The sequence below is a fragment of the Capra hircus genome, chromosome 20 (genome assembly GCF_001704415.2).
Source record: "Capra hircus breed San Clemente chromosome 20, ASM170441v1, whole genome shotgun sequence".
Lineage (NCBI taxonomy): Eukaryota > Metazoa > Chordata > Mammalia > Artiodactyla > Bovidae > Capra > Capra hircus.
The window spans coordinates 23,125,536-23,149,771 of record NC_030827.1 but is presented as its reverse complement, the minus strand read 5'-3'; the positions used below and the strand labels follow the sequence as shown (position 1 = coordinate 23,149,771).

The window sequence follows — 24,236 nt, the reverse complement described above, 5'->3', positions numbered from 1 at the left end:
TTAGCAGCAGTAAATGGTAAATGGTAAATGAGAACAAGAGAGCATTTATTAAAGATTATTCTCTACCACCACTTTTTATGAATTTTTAATTAAAAGAGTAAGGTTATTTTAACAAGTTTTTTTTTCTTTGTATCAAAGACACTAGCAAAGTTGGAAGGACTAGCATATTTTATAAAAGCACGTGTTTTGGGTCTAAATGGCCATTCTTCTTCATCATATTATTCATTTTCTTTTAAAAATTGTCAGGAAGACATAGTCTTCAGATACAGTTTAATTGAAAAAAGGCAATTACTCATATGTTCACACTGTTGTTTGCTGTTCAGCTGCTAAGTCGTGTCCGATTCTTTGATATCTCATGGACTGCAGCATACCAGGCTCCCTTGTCCTTCACAATCTCCTGGAGTCTGCTCAAATTCATGTCCACTGAGTCAGTAATGTTATCTAATCATCTCATCCTCTGCTACCCTCTTCTCCTTTTACCCTCAATCTTTCCCAACACCAGGGTCTTTCCCAATGAGTCAGCTCTTTGCATCAGTTGGTCAAAGTATTGGAGCTTTATGTTCATGTTGGTGAAATTTTAAAGTAACTAAAATCAGAGCAAAGCATTACATTCTATTATATTATTATGATTTGTAAAATTAACTTTCAAATGTTGAAGATAAAACACATGAGAAGCTTCTTTATGTTTTAAGTCTCATTTCTTGTAAGAACCAGCATTTAACTGAGAACCTGTCAGGAGGTGGATTGTTTTAACCCAATGCTTCATGTCTCTGTGTGCACATACATTGGTCTGAGCTACACACAGCCAGTTCTCCATCATCAGAAGCTGAAAGTTGATGGGTCTAGGCCTCACCTCTTTCTTTCCTTCTCCCCCTTCCAGAGTCCAAGAGCCCAGACACAGGACGGGTAAATGGTTAAGAGAAATGAGAACACAGAAATCAGTTTGTTTTGCTTCTTGTGAGCTGTGGGTGTTAAAAGGCTTGAGAGAAGAGAGAGAAACTAATGGATAACTCATTAAAACACTGCCTGTTGATAGAGTACCATCAACACCTCTCACTTTCTACTAGTGTAATTCTTGTAAAGGAAAATTGTTGGATCATGTTCTTCCTGCCCCTCCACCCTGAGAAACTCTAATTGCCACTCCTGACTGGGTTTAGAACTGGCTGGCAAAAGGATCAGCTTCATCACCTCCTACCCCAATCTTATTCTTCACTTCCCACAGAGTTTCCAAAGTTGACTCTCTTTTCCTGAATAGGTCTACTGATGAAGAAATGAGGGTAAATTAGCATGAAGTATCAGTTTGAGGAAGAAAAAGTCAGCAATGCCAACACTTTTGATATCGGTGCTGTTTTGTCAAATATGTTTTCTTTTCTGCCTAACCAGTAAGGTTACCACTTTATAAGAACCAGTTCAGATTTCTTCATACTCTGACCACTTGTACCACCTACAAAAAGACTCTAGTTTTTACTCAAAAGAAAAAAAAAAAGATTCTGGTTTTTAGTGTCAGGAGCTTAAAGAGGTACAATGTTGATACTATGAGTTATCATTTCAGTTTTCCTCCAAATTTATTTACTCATGTCTAGAGTCTTTTTATTTATTTAGTTTTAGGCTCAGAGAGTGTGACTCTGGGAGAAATAAAAATAGTGAAATAATGTTGAGACAAGACTTGGTTTTATTAGAACATAATTTACTGGCTTCAAATCACAAAAAGATAAAAGAATCAAAATAGAGAGTATATAGCTCAAATAATAACCATGTTTTCTCTAAGAAATATAGGAAAATCTTTATCATTTAACCTCATATGAACTTGTTATATCTTTTATACTTTATATATATATATTTTTTCCTGCAGCATCTACCCCAATGCAGTGAATGGTTTTTGAAAGAATGAATGGCTACTGATTCACAACAAGCTAAGGCAAAGATGGGGAAACAATGGAAACAGTGACAGACTTTATTTTGGGGGGCTCCAAAATCACTGCAGATGGTGTCTGCAGCCATGAAATTAAAAGACACTTGCTCCTTGGAAGAAAAGCTATGACCAACCTAGACAGCATATTAAAAAGCAGAGACATTCCTTTGCCGACAAACGTCTGTCTAGTCAAAGCTAAGGTTTTTCCAGTGGTCATGTATGGACGTGAGAGTTGGACTTTAAAGAAAGCTGAGCGCCAAAGAATTGATGCTTTTGAACTGAGGTGTTGGAGAGGACTCTTGAGAGTCTCTTGGACTGCAAGGAGATTCAACCTGTCAATCCTAAAGGAAACCAGTCCTGAAAGAAGGACTGAAGTTGAAGCTGAAATGCCAATACTTTGGCCACCTGATGAGAAGAACCAACTCATTGGAAAAGACCCTGATGCTGGGAAAGATCAAAGGTGGGAGGAGAAAGAGACAACAGAGGATGAGATGGTTGGATGGCATCACCAACGCGATGGACATGAGTTTGAATAGGCTCTGGGAGTTGGTGATGGACAGGGAAACCTAGCGTGCTGCAGTCCACGGGGTTGCAAAGAGTCGGACATGACTGAGCAACCGAACCGAACTGAACCTGAACGGAAAAACTGACTAAATTCGGCTGTGAACTGTTAATTAGGCTCACAAGGCATCAGGGAGAGACAGCATTCATTGGAAAATACTCATTCAGGATGAATTCTGAGGGGAATCCCATTCTGCTGTGTTGAATCATTCATGCATGCACATAGGACCTGGGTTTCATTAACACTTGGAAATAATTTAATATAGTGAAACCTAGGCAAAATCACCAATTAAATGGACATGCACTTGGGCACGGGAAATGATGGGGAACAGGGAGGCCTGGCATGCTGCAGTCCATGGGGTCACAAAGAGTCAAATGTGACTCAGTGACTAAACAACAACAGGTAAAATCAGTGTTAGCAAAGAGGTATCCCTTCAGTTCTGCAGGCAACCTCTTGCTTCAACAGTGTTTGGACAGAACAGACCAGGGGATGTGTCTTCTCCTAGTCTCTGACCATCCTCCAACCTCTTTTCTAGGCACAACCTTTGGAACCATCTTCTCGTCCATTGTCTGCCTCCATAATCAACTAACACTGGTTTTGAGCTTAGTTCCTTATTGCAGATCAACTAGATGAGCTACTAGGTGTGTCAGAATTATTCCCCCAAGGTGGAGGCCACACCAATGGCCTGGTCCACCTGCATCTGCAAGTCTCCTACATTTACCTCTCTCTAGGCATCTATTTTGACCTTGATGACATGGCTCTAGAATCACTACTTCCGTAAGTTGGCTTAGGAGATGCTGAGGGCTCCACAAGTCTCTTACAGATGCAAAACCAATGCCATAGTTGTGCCCTCTCCCAGGAGGTCCCAAGATGAGTAGGTAAAACCCTGAATGCTATGGAAGCTGCCATGATTCTGGAGAAGAAGCCAAACCAGGCCCTTTTGGATCTGCATGCCCAGGATCTTCCCAGGTGGCACAGTGTTAAAGAATCCTCCTGCCAATGGAGTAGACATAGGAGACTTGGGTTGGACTCCTGGGTGGAGAAGATACTCTGGAGTAGGAAATGGCAACCCACTCCAATATTCTTGCTTGGGAAATTCCATGGACAGAGGAACCTGGTGGGCTACAATTCACGGGGTCACAAAGAGTCAGACACAGTTGAGTGACTGAGAACACATTCACATCCTGGGCACACATGCACGCTGCACACACATGTGCATAGAGCCTGGCAGACTACAGTCCATGGGGTTGGAAAGAGTCAGACATGGTTAAGCAACTGAGCATACATGCACACACTGAGCACAGATGCACACTGCAGTCAGGAGGCACCTTTGAAACCATCTGAAGTTCTCTCCCAGTTGTGGACCAAATAGAAACAATTAAGCACTTTGCAGAGGAAAAATTTTCTTACATGTTTTCAATTCTGAAAGATTTCCCCCCTCCCCCAGATGTTATATCCAGTGGTGTACTGGTAAACAAGATTTCAAAAAAAAAATAAAATGCATGCCCTGATTTATAGTGTTTGTCAATTTTCATGGTGTAAATGTTCCCACCATGGCCAATTTCAAGCCACCAATGGTTGAAAAACCAGTTCACCAAATTCCTGAAAGTTAGATTCAGCAATCAAATCTTGCAAGCTGGTAAGAGCGAACTCTAGCACATTCATTGAAGCAAATCTTACTCACTTTGTAAGCCTTTATTAGAATCACACAAAGGGTTTTATGAAAGCTTGATTTTTATCCGTAGATGAAGACAGGATATGGCAAAGGGAAGGTGGCGCTTGCTAAGCTCCCTAAGATGGAGATGTAATGGTCTAGCTCTCAGAGTTTGAGGGAAGATCTCTTAAATCTCTTCATTTTTCCTTTGTATTACACCCCTCCCCCCTCCCACCTTGCCCCAAGCCACTTGTTCAGAGAACAATGGGATTGATTTCGTTGAGTGAACTATTTAGACACATGAGAACAGTGCCTTGGTTTTCAGCTTTTCTTGAATTCAAAGGTTTGCTTTGCTTTTTCATATAGATCTGACAAAACTCATCTAATAGGCTCCTTCTAACTATAAACTATAACGCTGATTAGCTTCACCTTCTGTTTTTTGTTCTCTTACATACTTTCAGAAACCCTGCTGTTGTCATCTAGCTCAGCAGTTTAAATTATACTTTCAATTGCAATTGATGTTTGGCTCAATACAATGCAAATGGCAGAGCAGGGCTTAGCAGTGAAGTGTCTCTAGTCCTATGGTCCACATACGTAATTCCCCAACAAGAGTATTCCTGTTTCAGAAACTTCATAAGTGTGGCACACATTTGGCAGAGCCTCCTTTCTGAATTTATTTTTTCAGCCTATCTGTCATCCAAGCAAAGTGGAGCTACAGTTAACACTTGTACAAAAAGCCCACCAACCCAGTAATTTTCGCTAAATTAGTTTTTGGAAGTTATAGTCCATACTCCCCCCCCTCATTTTCCTTAGTTTCCTTCAGTAATTACTTGGTTTAACACAGATGTATTTTTTTCCAGTAAACACTTAATTCCAAGGCTCTCATCTCCCTAGAATTAAGACAATATAAAAAGATTTCTGTTGCTTCAGCTTATTATCCCTTCCAAGTCTATTAGGTCACAGCTTGACACATAATACAATTTTAGAAAATCTCACTAAATGACTGATTAGAAATAAAGCATTTCCCCTCAAAACAAACATAACCATTGATTTTGATTTTTGTCCCTCTTTAAACTGTACTGTACTCTTCAAACTGTACTGATGCATGTCTTCAAGCAAGTATATCCTTGTGTCTTAAAGATGGTCTTTTGAAAATAACCCTTTGGAATCCACCATAGACTTAAATGAGTTAATTAAGAAGGAACATATTTGACCGTGTGTGTGTGTTCAGTTGTTTAGTTGTGTCCAACTCTTTGTGACCTCATGGACCATAACCTGCCAGGCTTCTGTGTCCATGGGATTTCCCAAGCAAGAATACTGGAGTGGGTTGCCATTTCTTCCTCCAGGGGATCTTGGTGGACCAGGCAGGGATCAAACCTTTGTCTCTTTTGGCTGATGATTTGGCAGGCAGACTCTTTACCGCTGAGCCAACTGGGAAGCCCCTCAGCATGAAATATAACACTCAAGCCAAACACTAAATTAAAGGAACATGATAGCAGCTCTCACATGCGGTAGCTAGACTCATTACTTTCAGGGAAAATTTTATTTTAGAATCAGACAATTCTATCAGAGTCACATATTCCCTAGACATTGAGATAAAAATATTAATACTGGTAGATGAATACTGTCAACAAACTGTAGGTCTCTATCAAAACTTGTTCTTCAGAGCAAATACATTCCCATTCTGACCTCCAGTTTAGTCCAACCTTGGTCTTTTGGGCAGCTGAATGAGTTCCAGGATATTTCCAGAGGTCAAATCTAGGAGGTCAGTGAATACATTGTATGAAAAGCTGAAGAGTTTCCTGTCAGCCATGTTATTCTGGCATAGCTGTCACTAAAAGAACAAAGGTAGCCCTAACATTAATATGTAAAAAACAGGAAATAGCTTGTTAATTATTAAATCTCTGGTGAATGGTAAATCATCTTGCAATTGCTGGTGGTCCACAGACTAGGAAAAATGAGAGCAGTATTTACTTAACTGTGGAGCTGGATCTGCAATGTTGCCAAGATATGCTTGTATTAGCTCTGTGACTTTGAGTAAATTATTTAACTTCTCTGTGTTGGTACCTTGTCGGTACTTGGGAAATACAGGTTCTTGTATGGATCCAAATGAAATAATGTATGCAAAGTTACTATTTTTATGTGCTTTGCAATAAAGGGGAATGTAAGTGGTAGAAGAACAGAAAATAATTTTAGAAGAAAAACTTTCTTGAAAAAAATTCAGCACAAATTGGTGAATTATCTGATATGGTCAGTAAAATATTGGCTGAGGAATATTCTACACCAAGCAAGCAAATTCATCTAGGGGCAAAAGGGTAGTTGCCCTATTTAAAGAGGTGGTAATAGGCAGCATGTTGCTTCTTTTTAACTAAGCAAAGATTCTTAAATTAACTTGGATGGAAAGGCCCAACATTAGAAGATTCCATGTGCGTATATATAAGTGCAAGTGTTGGGGGATGTTGGGTTTTATAAAGGGTGTTTTTTTTCTTTTATTGTTTTGACCTCTTAACTCTCCACTTGGTGATCTCTTAGGGCCTGAGTTTTGGTTAGTGTGGTAATCTTTTGGATAATTCATAAAGAGTTGAATTTCTCCCTTCCTGACGCAAACAGAAAGATTGCATTTCTGTATCTGCTTTGAAGTTTGGCATGTCCATATGACTTAATTTAGCAAATAAAATGTGGGAGGAAGTGCTGAGACTCACCTCTGATTTTCTCCACTTTGGTGACTAAGGAAGTGCAAGTTGAAGGGGAATCTACATCAGCCAACTCTGCCAGCTAGAAATGAGACATGTATTGTGAATGAGAAAAAAAAAAAAATATTGTGTTACCCAATGAGATTCTGGAGTTGCTAATTACTGAAGCAGAGGCTAGACTACCCTGGCTAGTTGAGGCAGTGTAGGGCCAGGTATCTACTCATGGATTCACAAGTAGCTAAGTGATACAACTGACTAGCCTGATATTTGCAAAGAATGATTATTCAAAGACAAAAATAGCTGCCCCCCGCTCCCCCCCAACACACACACACAAAGAAAGCCCTTCAGAATCTATGCCCTGGGAGCTCTTCCATTTGTACCAGAAACTGCTCTCCCTCTAGCTACTGTCTAGCTTGGGAGGTTGATAGGTTTATTCTTTTATAATCCCTGATACAGATAACTATCAATAGCAAAATGAGACTGTGGACTAGTAACTTCTTTCATTATCACTTCTTACATCTCTCTACCTTGTCAACTACTTCTCTGTCTCCCTATTTTCTTTCCTTCCTTCTTTCCTAAAGAAAAAAAGAATAGATGATTGAGCACCTAAGTATGTTCCAAGTACTGTACACATTTCTAGATGTGTAAAGCCAAGTTACTATGATTTGGCCTCAAAGGAGCTTCTATCTAGCTAATGGCACAGTCTGATCTCCCTAAATAAATATTAATAATACTAACATAGAATAGTAAATGTACTACTACCAAGTTTGGTAACAACATGGAGTGAGTATGATCTTACATGGCTAAATCTTGAAGTTTCAATTAATCCAAACAATACACAAACCATTTAGTAAGGAGATCTGTAGTTAGTAATAGTCTTTTTGAAATTTGCTATGTCATAAGAGGGAATATCTTGAGTAGACAGAGACCATTATTTTGAAACAGAAAAAAAAATGATTAAATATGTAGAGTGTTTGAGGAATGCATGAGAAATGTCTATTTCATTCCATTAGGTCAAGATGTAGACCTTTCTAACTCACATGATTTTCTCTATTAGAACAATCATTCCTGAAAATGACAATAGGTGGAAATAATCTTATAACAAAGAAGATATATAAACATTGTTGAATGATTTGATCTCTAGCCAGGAACTGACAGTGTTGGAAAATATTTTGTAGATGAGTGTACACTTAAAAGCCATAAACACTGACTGATGAAAGAAATTTACTGTTTTAATTTTGATTAAGTTTTGTTAACCCAAAGTGGAATTGCAGTCAATGTAAATAACACATATGGAATGTGCTTTCTTTTTTATTCAGCAAAGCATATATTTTTTAAAAACAGAAAATCTTTAAAAAAAAATCAGCAAACATGCCACAAAACAAACAAACCAAACATAACTAAGGTTCCCTGCTGATAACATACTGCGACTTTTTATTTTGGCTTGTAGAGGTCACAGAAACTCACAGACTTACAAAATATACACAATCAAAGATTCTAAGTGCTTATGTGGAACAAAGAACTTTGAGTTATAAAGCCATGAATGGCTTATAGAATGCAATTTACTAGATCAGTCTTTGTTCTTATGAACTAGAGTAATCTTGTTCTTTGACAGTTGAAAATAGATCTTGTCTATATTTTCACAATCAGTGACCCACAGCTAGTTTGCATCACTGGTGGAACTGGCAGAGTTTTCACTCTCTTCGGCTGGTGGACTGTGTCCCCGCTGGCTTGGAATAGCAGGAAGCACTCGGTTGGTCCGTAGAGGTTCTCCAGACAGAACTGGGAGGAAAGAATAGAAGAAAAGACTTTCAGGGTTTTCTTCTCTTAGGAATGGAATGGTGGTAGAAGAACTGCGTTATATCTGAAGGAATAGAGGTGCTTCTGAGAAGTTTTCCTTGCAGAGAGCTAAACTTCAGGAGATAGTCCTGTGTATCTACCTATCAAGCTTACACGTAGTCAGGGATGTTGTGTGTGCATGCTAAGTTGCTTCAGTCGTGTCTGACTCTTTGTCAGCCTCCTCTGTCCATGGGATTCTCCAGGCAAGAATACTGGAGTGGGTTGCCATGCCCATCTCCAGGGGATCTTCCTGACCCAAGGATTGAATCTGCGTCTCTTATGTCTCCTGTATCGGCAGACAGGTTTTCTTTACCACTGGTGCAACCTAGGAAGCTCCAGTCAGGGAAATCAAATATGCACAATATGAGGTGGGGCTGAGTTTGGTGAAAACATGATCAGGCTGTGCGTGCCTGGCAAAGTTCTCTTTTCCTTGGGTGGAGCAGCCCTTGAAAGCCAAGTCAGCACAAGGCCCTAAATAAGCCCCAAGATGTTTGTACTGTGCTTTTATGCAAACCTCAAAAGGTTCTCAGTTTTCTTTCAGGACAGGCGCTGTACCTTTCCATTTCTTTTTCATAGAGCTATAGTTGATCAAAGATCTTTATCTTTCCCTGTCACCTTAAATTTAATCATGAAAAGCAAAGCTGCTGGGCTCTGCCAAAGAAAATCTCCTCTCTTTGGCTTGTCTAGGCCATACTGGATTTAAGACTAAGTGACTCTTTCCTTAGATGCCTTTGTGACTACATTTCTGCTTAAAGACAAAGTCAGACTTGAATTTCATTCAGTGATTGAATTCACACCATCCAAAACTCTCTCTTTAGACCAATTAGTAAGGGCAAGGAAAATAATCTGTCAAGGAAGAGGTCTTGGTTTCCGCTACTAAGTCTGTGTATGACTTTGGACAAATCTCCACTTCTCCCTTTCCTTATCTGAAAAAAAAAAAAAAAAAAAAAAAGACAGAGTTGTCCTAAGACCCCATGGTTTTTAACCAAAGGGTTCTAGAACTCTTGACTTGTCCCATTCGAACTGCTGTCTGGGGCAGAAAAGATATGTTGAATATTTACTCTGTACAAATGGTTGCCAAGGATTTTGCGTATGTCATCTCATTTAATCCTCTCAACAATCTTTTCAGGTTGCAATACTCTTACAGGCTACCTGAAGGAACTGAAGTAAAGAAAGGGTAAGGGACTTGTCTTAAATAGAGCAGCTTCTAAATCATCTAATCTCTGCAATTAAGATGATGTAGAGAGTGTATGTGTACATGTGCATGCGATTGCTTGCACACGTGTTATAAACCAGTGCGTTGGGATAGGAAGAACAGGAAGAACGGAAATTAGAATCCAGTGAGTACTATTTGTTTCTTGAAGCAGCTGACTCAGTATCCTGTAGCTCTGCAACTTACTACCTAAGTAATAATGGGTGAGTCATGTGACCTTTCTGAATCAGTTTTCTAATCTACGCTGTCTCAGAGTACAGATATAAGCATATACAGACTCAGAATTTCTGAGTGTGGGGCCCTGGAATCCATTTTATAATAAGCACCCCAGATAATACTTAGACACAGGCAAACTTGATCACTTGGTGAATAGAATATATTAACAGTTTATATTGTGAGAAGTTTTGTATAAAATAATGCCAAAGGTAAACCTGATGAACATCATACTTGATTATTCCTTCCTGCTAAGGACTGCAGGCCTGTGAGTACAGAGGTAACACACATTTCTATCTGTCCAACGTAGTAAGGAAAACAATGTCAGGAAGCCAGTCTTAGAATAATTTTTAAAGCATTAAAGACATTAAATAGTACATAGCAAAGTAAACTTCTGTTATTGTTTTTATAGTCCAAACATAAAAATTCCTCGAGGAAGCGAGTGTTTCTTTTAAACAAGCATTACCATTTTGGATGGAGCTTTAAAGACTGTCTCTAGTCTATTTTCCTACAATTTTCAAGTTTTGGTACTTGATGTTCTCTTGGAAAAATGAAAGTAAACCGAAATAACATTTAGTCCTAATAACAGCACTACTATTTCCAAAGGAAGCTGAGGAAGACTGAAAATACTTACATTTTTGGTCTGGTAGGGGAGCTAGGTTGTTCCGAGTAAAAGGAAGATCTCTGATTTTGGGTCTGTTTGGGGAGAGATGCTGAAAATTTTGTCCTGGGGACAAACATAATTTGCGTCAATCATTTGAGACTCAACCAAGTGCAAATTATAAAATCCAGTGGATTAGAGAATCATACAAGTTGTTATAGATCATGAAATTTATGATGTTAACAAAATAACTACACAATATTCAGTTTCTAGCACATGCCAGTCACCATTTAAGTGAAAGGAAAAATGTATCCAAAATAATTTCTTGAGTAAACTAGCTTAAAAAAATATAAACAAGCACAATTAGGGACTTCCCCAGTGGCCTAGTGGATAAGAATCCACCTGCTAATGCAGGGGACATGGGTTTGAATCCTGGTTTGGGAAGATTCCTCATGTTCTGCAGCAATCAAGGCGGGGCGCCACAACCACTGAGCCTGAGTTCTTGAGCAAACTGAGGCCCACACACCCTATGGCCTGGGAGTCACAACTACTGAGCCTGTGTGCTGCAGCTACTGAAACCCACACACTTACAGCCTGTGCTCTTCAACAAGACAAGCCACTGCAAAGAGAAGCGTGTGCACTGCAATGAAGATTAGACTCTGCTCGTGGCAACTAGAGAAAACTCAAACAAAGCAACAAAGACCCAGTGCAGCCAAAATAAATAAAAATTAAAAAACAAAAACCCAAGCATTGTTGGTCATATACTGCGCAAAACTTAAACATTTGAAAAATAAAATACGGTATTAATGTATCGTGTATTTGTGAATCTGTGTTGAAGAGTGGGTGATGAGTAGGACATATTCTTCAAGATCAGTGTTTCTCAATCCTGGCTGCACTGAGACATTATCTGAGGAGTTTAAAAAAAAAAAAAAGATGCTACTCTGACTAAACACCAACCACACCGATTAAATGAGTATCTCAGGGGCTGGAAAGAATGCTAGATTTGTTTCAGCTCCCAGGTGATTCTAATATGAATCCAGGATTGAGAATGATGAGATGGAAGACGAGAGGTGAATGAAAGCATTTTGGAGACCTGGAATATATCATTTAAATGACCAGTAGTGCTATACTGGAGCTGTGCATACCAATTTTCAGGAATTTTGTGAGATGGTTGACATCACACTTAGTGGCTTGACATCAGCCATGGTGGGAGTACTTATATCAGAGAAATCAACAAGCACTGATTTTTCTCTGAACAGCCACCTATTAAACATTTATTAGCACATGGGGACTGGAATGCAAAAGTTAGGGGATTGGGATGCAAAAGTAGGAAGTCAAGAGATAACTGGAGTAACAGGCAAATTTGGCCTTGAAGTACAAAATGAAGCACAGCAAAGGCTAACAGAGATTTGCTAAGATAACACACTGGTCATAGCAAACACCCTCTTCCAACAACACAAGAGAATATACTACACATGGAGATCACCAGATGGTCAACACCCAAATCAGATTGATTATATTCTTTGCAGCCAAAGATGGAGAAGCTCTATACGGTAAGCAAAAACAAGACCAGGAGTTAACTGTGGCTCGGACCATGAACTCCTTATAGCCAAATTCAGACTTAAATTGAAGAAAGTAGGGAGAAACCACTAGACCATTTAGGTATGACCTAAATCAAATCCCTTACAATTATACAGTGGAAGTGACAAATAGATTCAACGGATTAGATCTAGAGTGCCTGAAGAACTATGGACAGAGGTTCATGACATTGTACAGAAGCCAGTGATCAAGACCATCCCCAAGAAAAAGAAATGCAAAAAGGCAAGATGGTTGCCTAAGGCGGCCTTACAAACAGCTGAGAAAAGAAAAGATGCAAAAGGCAAAGGAGAAAAGGAAAGATACCCATTTGAATGCAGAGTTTCAAAGAATAGCAAGGAGAGATAAGAAAGCCTTCCTCAGAGATCAGTGTAAAGAAACAGAGGAAAACAACAGAATGGGAAAGACTAGAGATCTCTTCAAGAAAATTAGAGATACCAAGGGAACATTTCATGCAAAGATGGGCTCAATAAAGGACAGAAATGGTATGGACCTAACAGAAGCAGAAGAAATTAAGAAGAGGTGGCAAGAATACACAGAAGAACAATACAAAAAAGATCTTCATGACCCAGATAACCATGATACTGTGATCACTCACCTAGAGCCAGACATCCTGGAATGTGAAGTCAAGTGGGCCTAGGAAGCATTACTACAAACAAAGTTAGTGGAGGTGATGGAATTCCAGTGGAGCTATTTCAAATCCTGAAAGATGATGCTGTGAAAGTGCTGCACTCAATATGCCAGCAAATGTGGAAAACTCAGCAGTGGCCACAGGACTGGAAAAGGTCAGTTTTCATTCCAATCCCAAAGAAAGTCAATGGCAAAGAATGCTCAAACTAGCGCACAATTGCACTCATCTCACATGGTAGCAAAATAATGCTCAAAATTCTCCAAGCCAGGCTTCAGTAGTACGTCAACCGTGAACTTCCAGATGTTCATGCTGGATTTAGAAAAGACAGAGGAACCAGAGATCAAATTGCCAACATCTGTTGGATTATAGAAAAAGCAAAAGAGTTCCAGAAAAACATCTACTTCTGCTTTATTGACTATGCCAAAGCCTTTGACTCTGTGGATCACAATAAACTGGAGAATTCTTCAAGAGATGGGAATACCAGACCACCTGACCTGCCTCTTGAGAAATCTGTATGCAGGTCAGGAAGCAACAGTTAGAAATGGACATGGAAGAACAGACTTTCCAAATTGGGAAAGGAGTAAGTCAAGGCTGTATCCTGTCACCCTGCTTATTTAACTTGTACGCAGAGTACATCATGAGAAATGCCGGGCTGGATGAAGCACAAGCTGGAATCGAGATTCCCAGGAGAAATATCAATAACCGCAGATTTGCAGATGACACCACTCTTATGGCAGAAAGTGAAGAGGAACTAAAGAGCCTCTTGATGAAAGTGAAAGAGGAGAGTGAAAAACATGGCTTAAAACTCAACATTCATGAAACTAAAATCTTTGCATCTGGTCCTATCACTCCATGCAAATAGATGGGGAAACAATGGAAACAGTGACAGATTTTATTTTTCTAGGCTCCAAAATCACTGCAGATGGTGACTGCAGCCATGAAATTAAAAGATGCTTGCTCCTTGGAAGAAAAGCTATGACCAACCTAGACAGCATGTTAAAAAGCAGAGACATTACTTTGCCAACAAAGGTCTGTCTAGCCAAAGCTATGGTTTTTCCAGTAGACATGTGTGGATATGAGAGTTGGACCATACAGCAGGCTGAGCACCAAAGAACTGATGCTTTCGAACTGTGATGCTGGTAAAAACTCTTGAGAGCCCTTTGGACTACAAGGATATCAAACCAGTCAATCCTAAAGGAAATCAGTCCTAAATATTCTTTGAAAGGACTGAGGCTGAAGCTGAAGCTCCAATACTTTGACCACCTGATGCAAAGAGCCTACTCATTGGAAAAGACCCTGATGCTGGGTAAGGTTGAAGGCAGGAGAAGGGGATGACAGACAAGATGGTTGGATAGCATCACTGACTCAATAGACGTGAGTTTGAGCAAGGTCTGAGGGATGGTGAAGGACAGGGAAGCCTGGCATGCTGCAGTCCATGGGGTCTCAAAGAGTTGGACACAACTGAGTGAATGAACAACAAGAGCAACAGGATCAGACAGGATCCTTAGGTTTAATTCCCAACTTGAGCAAGTGATGTTCTCTCTCTAAATCTCAACTTCCTCATAAGTAAAAAGTGGATAATAGCTTTCTCTGTCTTTTCCAGTTGTTATAAAGATTAACTAGGAGAACAAAGGTAAAGCATTTAGCTTATAAAGTAAACAATAGACATTAGCAATTATTACAGTGTTACTCTGCGGCATTTTTTAATATAATCTCCTAGAGATTGGAGCATGTATTCATTTGATATTTTACTTAGCAGTCTAGGAACCAGAGTCACTATAGTGAGGCCCATAGGATTTAAGTCTTCTGTTTGAGTAAAGTAGTCCTTAGAACAGGGGGAAAAGATCCACCGCTTATCTGCTTCGGTGAGTCCAGTGGTAGATTTTTAGGGGTGGTCGTATGAGCAGTGTCATTTGATGTATATTAAGCAAAATTTCCAGTCTCCTGGGTGTACATTTTGCCTTTATATTTTTATTCCTTCGAACTTTGAAGGTTAAATAATCTCATAGGTGAAAGCGAAAGTGAAATCGCTCAGTCCTGTCCAGCCGCATGAACTGTAGCCTACGAGGCTCCTCCATCCATGGAATTTTCCAGGCAAGAGTACTAGAGTGGGTTGCCATTTCCTTCTCCAGAGGATCTTCCCTACCCAGGGATCGAACCTGGGTCTCCTGCATTGCAAGCAGATGTTTTTACCATCTGAGCCATGAGGGAAGCTCATAAGCCATTGTTTAAAAAAAAAAAAAAATTCCTGAGTAGAATTACAGTAAAACCTGTATCAACTCATATCTGATTATTTATCCATGAACAGTGGAGCAGAAATTTGAAAAACCAAAAATGAGATGATAATTACGGGTAACACTATTGAGCACTTACTATGGTCAAGCATTGGACTAACTGCTATATATGTAATCTCATTTAATCCTAACAGTCACTTTCCCTTGTGAGAGAGGTACTATCATCCCCAATTTCCAAATGAGGACACTGTGATTTGGAGGAGCTCTGAATGGAGCTCAAGGTCATATGACAGGAGGTGACAGAATCTGGACCCAACCCAGGTCTGTCTGGACCTAAAATCCACACCATGCTGCCTCCTTAGGAGCCAAAATGGTATAGATAGGATGGGAGAAGTGGCAGAGAGGGACTTCAGCAGTGATTTGGGAGGAGGTGGGAGGAGAGTTACTTTTTGCCACCCTGACATTTTGCTCAGTTTTGAAGAACAAGGTAGAATGTGCATAGTTCAAAGATCTCTTATCTGTGCTGCGGGAGCTTTCAGGGAGTGTCCAGCCGGTGGAGGATGACCACTATCTTAGAATAAAAAGGCAGAAATTTTTTCACAGTTAAATGAGGAAATAGAAGAGAATGAAGATTAATAATAATAACAAATACATTCAGCACTCATCTATTGCAAACTCTTTGCATTCCAGAGACTAGAGTACAAAGAGAAGGCAAGGTGCTCAAAGTGGCTGATGGGAATGGAAACAGATAAAGTACTTTTGAAGGCCATGAGTAGTGCTGTGAAGATATCACAGAAGAAAGAAGGGTTCAGAGAGATCAATGCGTCTTAAATCCCATCAGTTCGTTCAGTTCAGTCACTCAGTCATGTCTGACTCTTTGCGACCCCATGAATCGCAGCACGCCTGACCTCCCTGTCCATCACCAACTCCCGGAGTTCACTCAGACTCACGTCCATCGAGTCAGTGATGCCATCCAGCCATCTCATCCTCTGTTGTCCCGTTTTCCTCCTGCCCCCAATCCCTCCCAGCATCAGAGTCTTTTCCAATGAGTCAACTCTTCGCATGAGGTGGCCAAAGTACTGGAGTTTCAGCTTTAGCATCATTCCTTCCAAAGAAATCCCAGGGCTGATTTCCTTCAGAATGGACTGGTTGGATCTCCTTGCAGTCCAAGGGACTCTCAAGAGTCCTTTCCAACACCACAGTTCAAACGCATCAATTCTTCGGCGCTCAGCCTTCTTCACAGTCCGACTCTCACATCCATACATGAACACAGAAAAAACCATAGCCTTGACTAGACGGACCTTAGTTGGCAATGTAATGTCTCTGCTTTTGAATATGCTATCTAGGTTGGTCATAACTTTTCTTCCAAGGAGTAAGCGTCTTTTAATTTCATGGCTGCAGTCACCATTTGCAGTGATTTTGGAGCCCCCAAAAATAAAGTCAGCCACTGTTTCCACTGTTTCCCCATCTATTTCCCATGAAGTGATGGGACCGGATGCCATGATCTTCGTTTTCTGAATGTTGAGCTTTAAGCCAACTTTTTCACTCTCCTCTTTCACTTTCATCAAGAGGCTCTTTAGTTCCTCTTCACTTTCTGCCATAAGGGTGGTGTCATCTGCATATCTGAGGTTATTGATATTTCTCCCGGTAATCTTGATTCCAGCTTGTGTTTCTTCCAGTCTAGCGTTTCTCATGATGTACTCTGCATAGAAGTTAAATAAGAGGGTGACAATATACAGCCTTGACGTACTCCTTTTCCTACTTGGAACCAGTCTGTTGTTCCATGTCCAGTTCTAACTGTTGCTTCCTGACCTGCATACAGATTTCTCAAGAGGCAGGTCAGGTGGTCTGGTATTCCCATCTCTTTCAGAATTTTCCACAGTTTATTGTGATCCACACAGTCAAAGGCTTTCGCATAGTCAATAAAGCAGAAATAGATGTTTTTCTGAAACTCTCTTGCTTTTTTGATGATCCAGCGGATGTTGGCAATTTGATCTCTGGTTCCTCTGCCTTTTCTAAAACCAGCTTGAACATCAGGAAGTTCACGGTTCACGTATTGCTGAAGCCTGTCTTGGAGAATTTTGAATCCCATAGACCTTGCTTAAACATCTGCTCTGCCACTTCCTAGCTACCTTATGACCTTAGGCAGGTGGGGTAACCACTCCAATCCTCCAATTTCTTCATCTCTAAAATGGGGATTAGTGCTCGCTTCGGCAGCACATATACTAAAATTGGAACAATACAGAGAAGATTAGCATGGCCCCTGCGCAAGGATGACACGCAAATTCGTGAAGTGTTCCATAAAAAAAATAAAATAATAAAAATAAAATAGGGATTAAAAATTCCTCTCCTGCAGTGCTGTTGAAGGGGAAGTCTGTGGTTTACTGCCCCTGAGGAGGCTTAACAGGTGGAGGAGGGATTCTTTCATGATGGATAGTAAAAACGGGCCACACCTCCTACAGCAGTCAGGAGCCTTCTACATAGGAGGCAAGTTTGGGCTGGTTCTTAAAAGATTGTAGGAGTCTATCAAGCACTCAGTGGATGGAAGGTTAAAAGAAAAACAAAACAAAACATGGGCAAAGACGTCATAGAGTAAAAGGTATGGGGTCCTCAAGAGCTTAGAGATATTCCAGGAACTGTTCAAGGGGATGGGGGCAGGGGGGGAGGATTGAAATGGGAGGTGCAGAAGTTGAGAAAGGTAAGTGAGGCCAGGCTACGTTGGGAGGACTTTGCCAGCAAAGAATCTGGCCTTTGTCCTAGAAAGGTGCAAAGCTGCTGATGGGTTTAAACAACGGTGGTCATGACATCAGACCTATGCAGGGAGGAGAGGGAGTTGTTGCTGGGATAGTCTAGAAAATTCTGGAGAAGAGATTTCTCTCTTGAGGGGGAAAGGAAGCAAGCACTTTCTTAGGCTCCTTGTGATGACTTGTAAATAACCAGGCTGGTAGCAAATACCACAGAACTCTCTGTCCCATTTTCTCTGAAAGCTGCTTGCAGCTTGAATTAAACTGATGTGCTCCAAATTCCCTCATTTAGGTTAAGTGCCTTATCCCCCATCCTCTCCATCTAGCCCACTGACAGGTCTCAATAAATGTTAAGCAATAATCATTACAGCTAAATGTTCAGGGTTGCTGAAGTCAGCACAGGATATTAGCTTCCAGGAATTCAAACGGTAGTAATCACTGCTAGCCCATATTATTTCTACTAAACCCAGGGCAGGAAAAGAAAAAATCCAGGGGAGAGAGACGATCCAAGTTCAATCCAGTGGTGTAGTGGTATGATTTATAGTACCCAATTGCTTTACCACATTAGGTTTTCACATCAAGTATGGGAGCTCAGTGCAGAAATCTGCTGAGTTTCAACCCGCCTAAACCAACAATTTAAACCACTTAAGTGAACTCTCCCAACTGTAGTCTGGAAGTTTCAGTAGTCATAAAAAGAATCTCAAATTGGGTTAAAAATATTTGCAAAAATAAAATCCATAAGGCAGAAATATTTTTCTTTGAGGGAGGATGGTGTAGTTTCTAAGAAAGTCACGTTGTAAATAATTTGGTAAGCATGCTATCAACTGGACTTTGAGATTTAAAGACAGAAATAAGGGAAGCCCTTATTTTGTGGGTTCGATCCCTGAGTCGGGAAGATCACCCGGAGGAGGAAGTAGCAGCCCACTCCAGTATTCTTGCTTGGAAAATCCCATGGACAGCGGAGCCTGGTGGGCTACAGTCCATGGGGTTGCAGAGTCAGACAGGACTTAGCGACTGATCTACTTCTACCACCATTGTATATGTGCTCAGCCTGACTCTTCGTGACCCGATGGACTGTAACCCACCAGGCTCCCCTGTCCATGGTATTGTCCCTGGCAAGGATACTGAAGTGGGTGGCCATTTCCTCCTCCAGGGGATCTTCCCAACCCAGGGACTGAACCCACATCTACCTGCATTGCAGGTGGACTATTTACCTCTGAGCCACCAAGAGGCTGTGTGGTAACTTCTTAGGAGATCTGGGTTAAAGTTCTGAATACGTCACTAATTAGTTGTTAAGACTGAACAAATTGTTTTAACTTTTCTAGGCTATGTACATTATAACTGGAAAGGCCTTCATGAAACAAAACAGCCCCAGACTGTGTATCCAGAGAGTAGGAAAATTATAACTGAGAGAGATGACATGTCTTGCCTTATCAATCAGGGCTCATTCAGGAAAATGGAGACCTCTTTAGGCCTCTGAAAGAGAGGCAATTTCATATAGAAATTTCGTTATACTGGTGGTGGAAAAGCTGAGAAGTCAGATGACAAAGTTAAAGGACATCCAGAAATTAACCACAGAAGGAGGATGCAACCACTTCTAGTCTGGAGTATAAGAGAAAAAGCTGGTATTACCAAGGCCCAGAAGCTAGTGGGAGCCAGAACCACAAGTGAGGGGCTGTGTGGAGGAAGTAGGAGGAGTGGAACCCTTACTGGAGATTCCATAGGAAGCAGAGGGACACTGAGGAGAACTACACTGGTTTTCCTCTTTCTCCTGCTCTTACTTTTGCCAATGCCTCCTGGCACTTCACCAAAAATACCTGGAGGCAGCTTCCAGGGAGCCAGGGAGGCATAGTTTCCTGAGATATAGAATAGAGTTGGAAGTAAGAGATTAGGTCTGAGAGCAAAAAGGCAGTTGAATAGTATATTTGCTTAAATGTCATCATCTATAGCTTGTGTTTAAGGCACTGGGCTTAGTGTAGGGCCTGGCACATAGTTTTTAAAACCCCCCACAAATTTGTGTGTATTTGTATAGTACTATGTTAAAGTCACTATTTTAAGTATTATAAATGTATCAATTTATTTAACCTTACTATCAATTCACAACCCTAAAAGTTGGGTATTTCTTCCCATTTTTGACATAAGGAAACAAAGGTTTAGAGAGATTAATTAACAGCAAGTAAAAGAGAGCCAGGACTTATTGACAAAACAACAACAAAAATGTGACTTTAAAGACCTCCCTTGGGGAATTCCCTGGTGGTCCAGTGGTTAGGACTCAGGTCTTTGATTGCTGTGAACCCAGGTTCAGTTCTTATCTGGGGAACTAAGATCCTATAAGCCATGCGGTAGCCAAAAACAGAAAAAAAAAAAAAAAAGAAATTTTCTCTTAACCACTGGATATGCTGCCTCTTGATAAATTATAATAATAGACACTCAATAATCCTTTAAAGAATGAGTGAAGACTAGGGTCCTTTCCATTTAAAACCCTCATGATTTTCATATGTAAACATGAGAAGAAAATAAATTTAAAGTGAGTTGTATAATCAACTTAGAAAATCCATGTTCCTGAAAGTTCATTTATAGACTGAAGATTCTTGGGATATTTATCTTGTCATGACTCAGTTACCTAGAGCGGCTCCTAGTTATTATCAGCACTCAAAAACATTGGTTGAAAAAAATAAAAGCTTTGATCCAGGCACAGCTAATCATTTAAAATTCCCTTGGAGAATTCTGCTAGTTCTTTTCTGCTTTCCTGCCCCTAGGGACTTTTCAAGTTACTTCACTGGAAAAGTGAAATCAATCCTCAAGCCAACTTTATTGAATTTTCTTTTATTTTAAGTAATATGGAAAGTTTTAGATGGGACATGTGACAGAATCTATGAATTCTCTATTCAATATCTACTCCCTTCTTTCTCTTAGAAATGAAAATCCAGTTTTGGAGGTACAGTCATGTGATCAAGTAAAAGACAATAATTCCCAGTCTCCCTTGCAGATAGGCAGTCATGTGACTAAAGTTCTGGCCAATGAGATGGAAGCAGAGTCTAGGACTTATGGGCAATAACTTATTACACTTGATGTTAGCCAAAAGGCCGAGAAGAGATGGGAGCTGTTGCTGCTGCTAAGTTGCTTCAGTCGCCTCCGACTCTGTGTGACCCCATAGATGACAGCTCACCAGGCTTCCCCGTCCCTGGGACTCTCCAGCCAAGAACACTGGAGTGGGTTGCCATTTCCTTCTCCAATGCATGAAAGTGAAAAGTGAAAGTGAAGTCGCTCAATCATGTCCCACTCTTAGTGACCCCATGGACTGCAGCCTACCAGGCTCCTCCGTCCATGGGATTTTCCAGGCAAGAATACTGGAGTGGGGTGCCATTGCCTTCTCCAGCGATGGGAGATAACTTATTAATAGTAGATAATTCCGTTTGGGGACATCCATTTTCCTCCCCACTCTCTTCCTTTCTCCCTGCCTCTCTCCTGTCTCCTGCTCTTTCTCCAAAGGATGAAAGCCATAGGTTAGGTTGTAGAGAATACAGATGGAAGGAGCCTGGGTCTCTAGCAATCATGGTTCACCAAGCACTGGGAACCATAACGTTCAACTTCTTTCATATGAGAGGAATAAACTTCTATGTTGCTTAAACCACTGTTACTTTGGGTTTCTGTTATAACATATGAACCAATTCTAACTGATAAAGAAAAAACAGCCCCAGACTGTCCTGGGAACAGAAAAAGAACAAGACTTTCAAAAATTTAAAAAAAAAAAAATTTTTTTTTTTCTAAAAAGAAGATATTAGCCAGGGCAGGACTAACTCCAGAAAGCAGGCTGAGTCAAGGCCCTGGAGGCCATCAAAGTGTTAAAAGACAGCAAACTAATATCTTTGCTTCCTTTCCCCTCCACAGAACACAAGGAAAACTACCCACACTCCAGTGCTCTGAGCAGGAAGACAGACCTTGAGGGAAGTTCTTCTCAGGAAATAGCTGTCAGGTATTTATTCAAATAAATACATTTAAATACAAATAAATATGTATGAGAGAAGAGTTATGCTGCCTCACAGGTTTCAGACACCAGGCAAGTGTAAATGAGTGAGGAGAGCCAGGCTCATGCTGCATATTAAATGGGAAGGAATAGTTCTTACCTCCAAAGATATATTGATCTCCTCTACTTCTTAAAATATACATAAACCCTCTTGGTCTTTCACTTTTCTACTTTTGAAAGAAGTATGGATTCAAGAAACATATCATTTTCCCTCTTAACCCCACTATAAGAAAAGCAACAGAAACTTATTGATAAAGAACAATAGCCACTCCATGGAAAGAGACTAGAGAGTGGTGTGGACTGGACTAAACTGGGGACAGTGATGTCCAAGTGGTGTCCATAGGGATACTGGTTACTCAGATCTAGCCAATTACTGCCAAATGGAATTTGTGTTTCGTGTTGCTGGATTTTTCAATTTCTCAAGAGAAGCTAGAAATATAAATTTTTATGTAAAAACTTCATGATTTTTAAATGTTGGTGATTAATTCACTTGATGACAAAATAAACTATTATAGTAATGACCTGATTTTGGCAGCTGTTCTGAAGCCTGTGCTTTAGAACAATAGATCTTAGTCTCCACTGTACCTCAGAATCACCTGTGGGTGATTTAAAAAAATAAAAATAAAAGTTTTAGTGTGATATGTTTGTTTAGAAATGGGTGAAAAGTACATATATATATTGCTTGTATGTGTACAAAAATATAGATTCTTTAGTGTGATGTGCTTATTTATTTAAAATGTATATATATATATATATATATATACACAAATACTTAAATATGTATAAAATACTTCTGGAAGGACAAGCAAAAAATTAAGAACATAGTTTGCTTCGGACGAGGGGCTACATAGCTGCAGGCAGACACAGGTAATCTGCCACGTAATCCTTTGACTTGTTTGGAGTCTTGAACCAAGTGTGTGATGTGTTCCTTTTCTACACATACATGTGGAAGGCATTACTCTTTTCCCTTCTGCCTCACCAAAATTTTGGTTCAGTGGGCCCACAGTGGGCATTGAACACCTGATTTAAAAGCAAACTGTCACACAAACAAATCAACCCCTTGTAGGTGATATTGCCGAGGATACCTGCTTAAGAATCCTTGCTGGTGGAAATAATAATATTCCTGCTCCAATCTGCAAGTCACCACACATATTTGGTGGGATGGGATAAGATGAGAAGGCACATGCTTCTACCTGATAATTGCCCTCAGGTTGGAAAAGCAGACTGTTTGCATAGCCTAGACATCCTGAATCCAGTGGACTAAAGGGAAGTTCTCCAGGCTACCTACTCTCCCTCACTCAGGATGGTATGACATGTTTCTTGTACAGAATCTGTCAGGAATGAGGAAGGACATTACCTGATGAAGGATTAGGTAGATGAGGAAGATGTGGGGGCCCTGATACTTCCTGGTGGCCAGATCTGCTGGTAAGCAACCTGTCTAGCAGCTTGTCAGATGAAGACATAGTCCAGGCTTTACAGAGCACCGGGTGAGAATCACCTTTCCAAGAGTTATCTAGCAATGCCTGGCAGCCAGTTCTGTTATTCAACAAATCTTGCTCACTTCGGCTTTTCTGAGATCTCTGAGCCGCATGATGAGTACCAGAGCTCAGGCCAGCATGGGAAGTGGCCCCCTGGGAGGCTGTCAGGAAATTATGGCCCAGGGTGATGGGTGGGAGGCTCTGTGTTCTGATTGGTGGAAGCCCTTTACGGGCCAGAGGCTTCTTTTCTGACAAGTGATATTTTGAGTTTTCTGAGGTCCTCTTCTTAAACTCAACCATAGCCACCTGCTCACCAGGCTGCTCTTGGCAGTTGGTATCCACGTTGCTGTCAAAGGTGGTGATGATGTCATCGACTTCCGAGGTGTGCTCCCCCCTGTGCCAGTCCCTGCTGGGGTCCTTCTGATAGGCCCTCTGCTCTTCCTTTCTGTTCTTGCAGAAGATTTGATTGAGCATGCCGAATCGTCCCTCCTTTTTCTGGGGTCTACTGTTCTGGGCAGGAAGGGGTCTAGGAGGCTCTGTTCTATAGGAATATAAAACAAGGATGCTCTGTGAGAACAGGAAGTGGCACAATAGCAGTCATCAAACAAAATACCTCCCTCTATTCCATCTCCAGGAAGGAGATCACTCAAAGTCATTCAGCGCCCTCTCAAGTTAAAGGTGATGTGCAAATGCTACTCACAACACCCTTTGCTACCCTCTTCCTTGGCATGGTCAGTTTGCTGTCCATAATTAGAATATTTCTTAGTTAGATTTTGCTTGTTCCTTTGGGAACTATCCTTTCAAAATTTGTTTTTGCCAGGGGATCAAGTAAGTTGAAA

General features: G+C 40.6%; 1 protein-coding gene across 2 annotated transcripts in view; it reads right to left on the bottom strand.

The window, feature by feature from the left end:
• Positions 8,228–24,236, bottom strand: part of ANKRD55 (ankyrin repeat domain 55) — a 111,820-nt gene continuing 95,811 nt past the window's right edge. For both annotated transcript variants that reach the window (XM_013972762.2, XM_018065807.1), the window contains 3 exons: positions 23,277–23,938; positions 10,721–10,813; positions 8,228–8,603 (listed from right to left, as the gene is read on the bottom strand). In XM_013972762.2, coding sequence (XP_013828216.1) covers positions 8,482–8,603; positions 10,721–10,813; positions 23,277–23,938 — 877 coding nt within the window. In that variant the 3' untranslated portion in view covers positions 8,228–8,481. The remainder of the gene's footprint in view (positions 8,604–10,720; positions 10,814–23,276; positions 23,939–24,236) is intronic.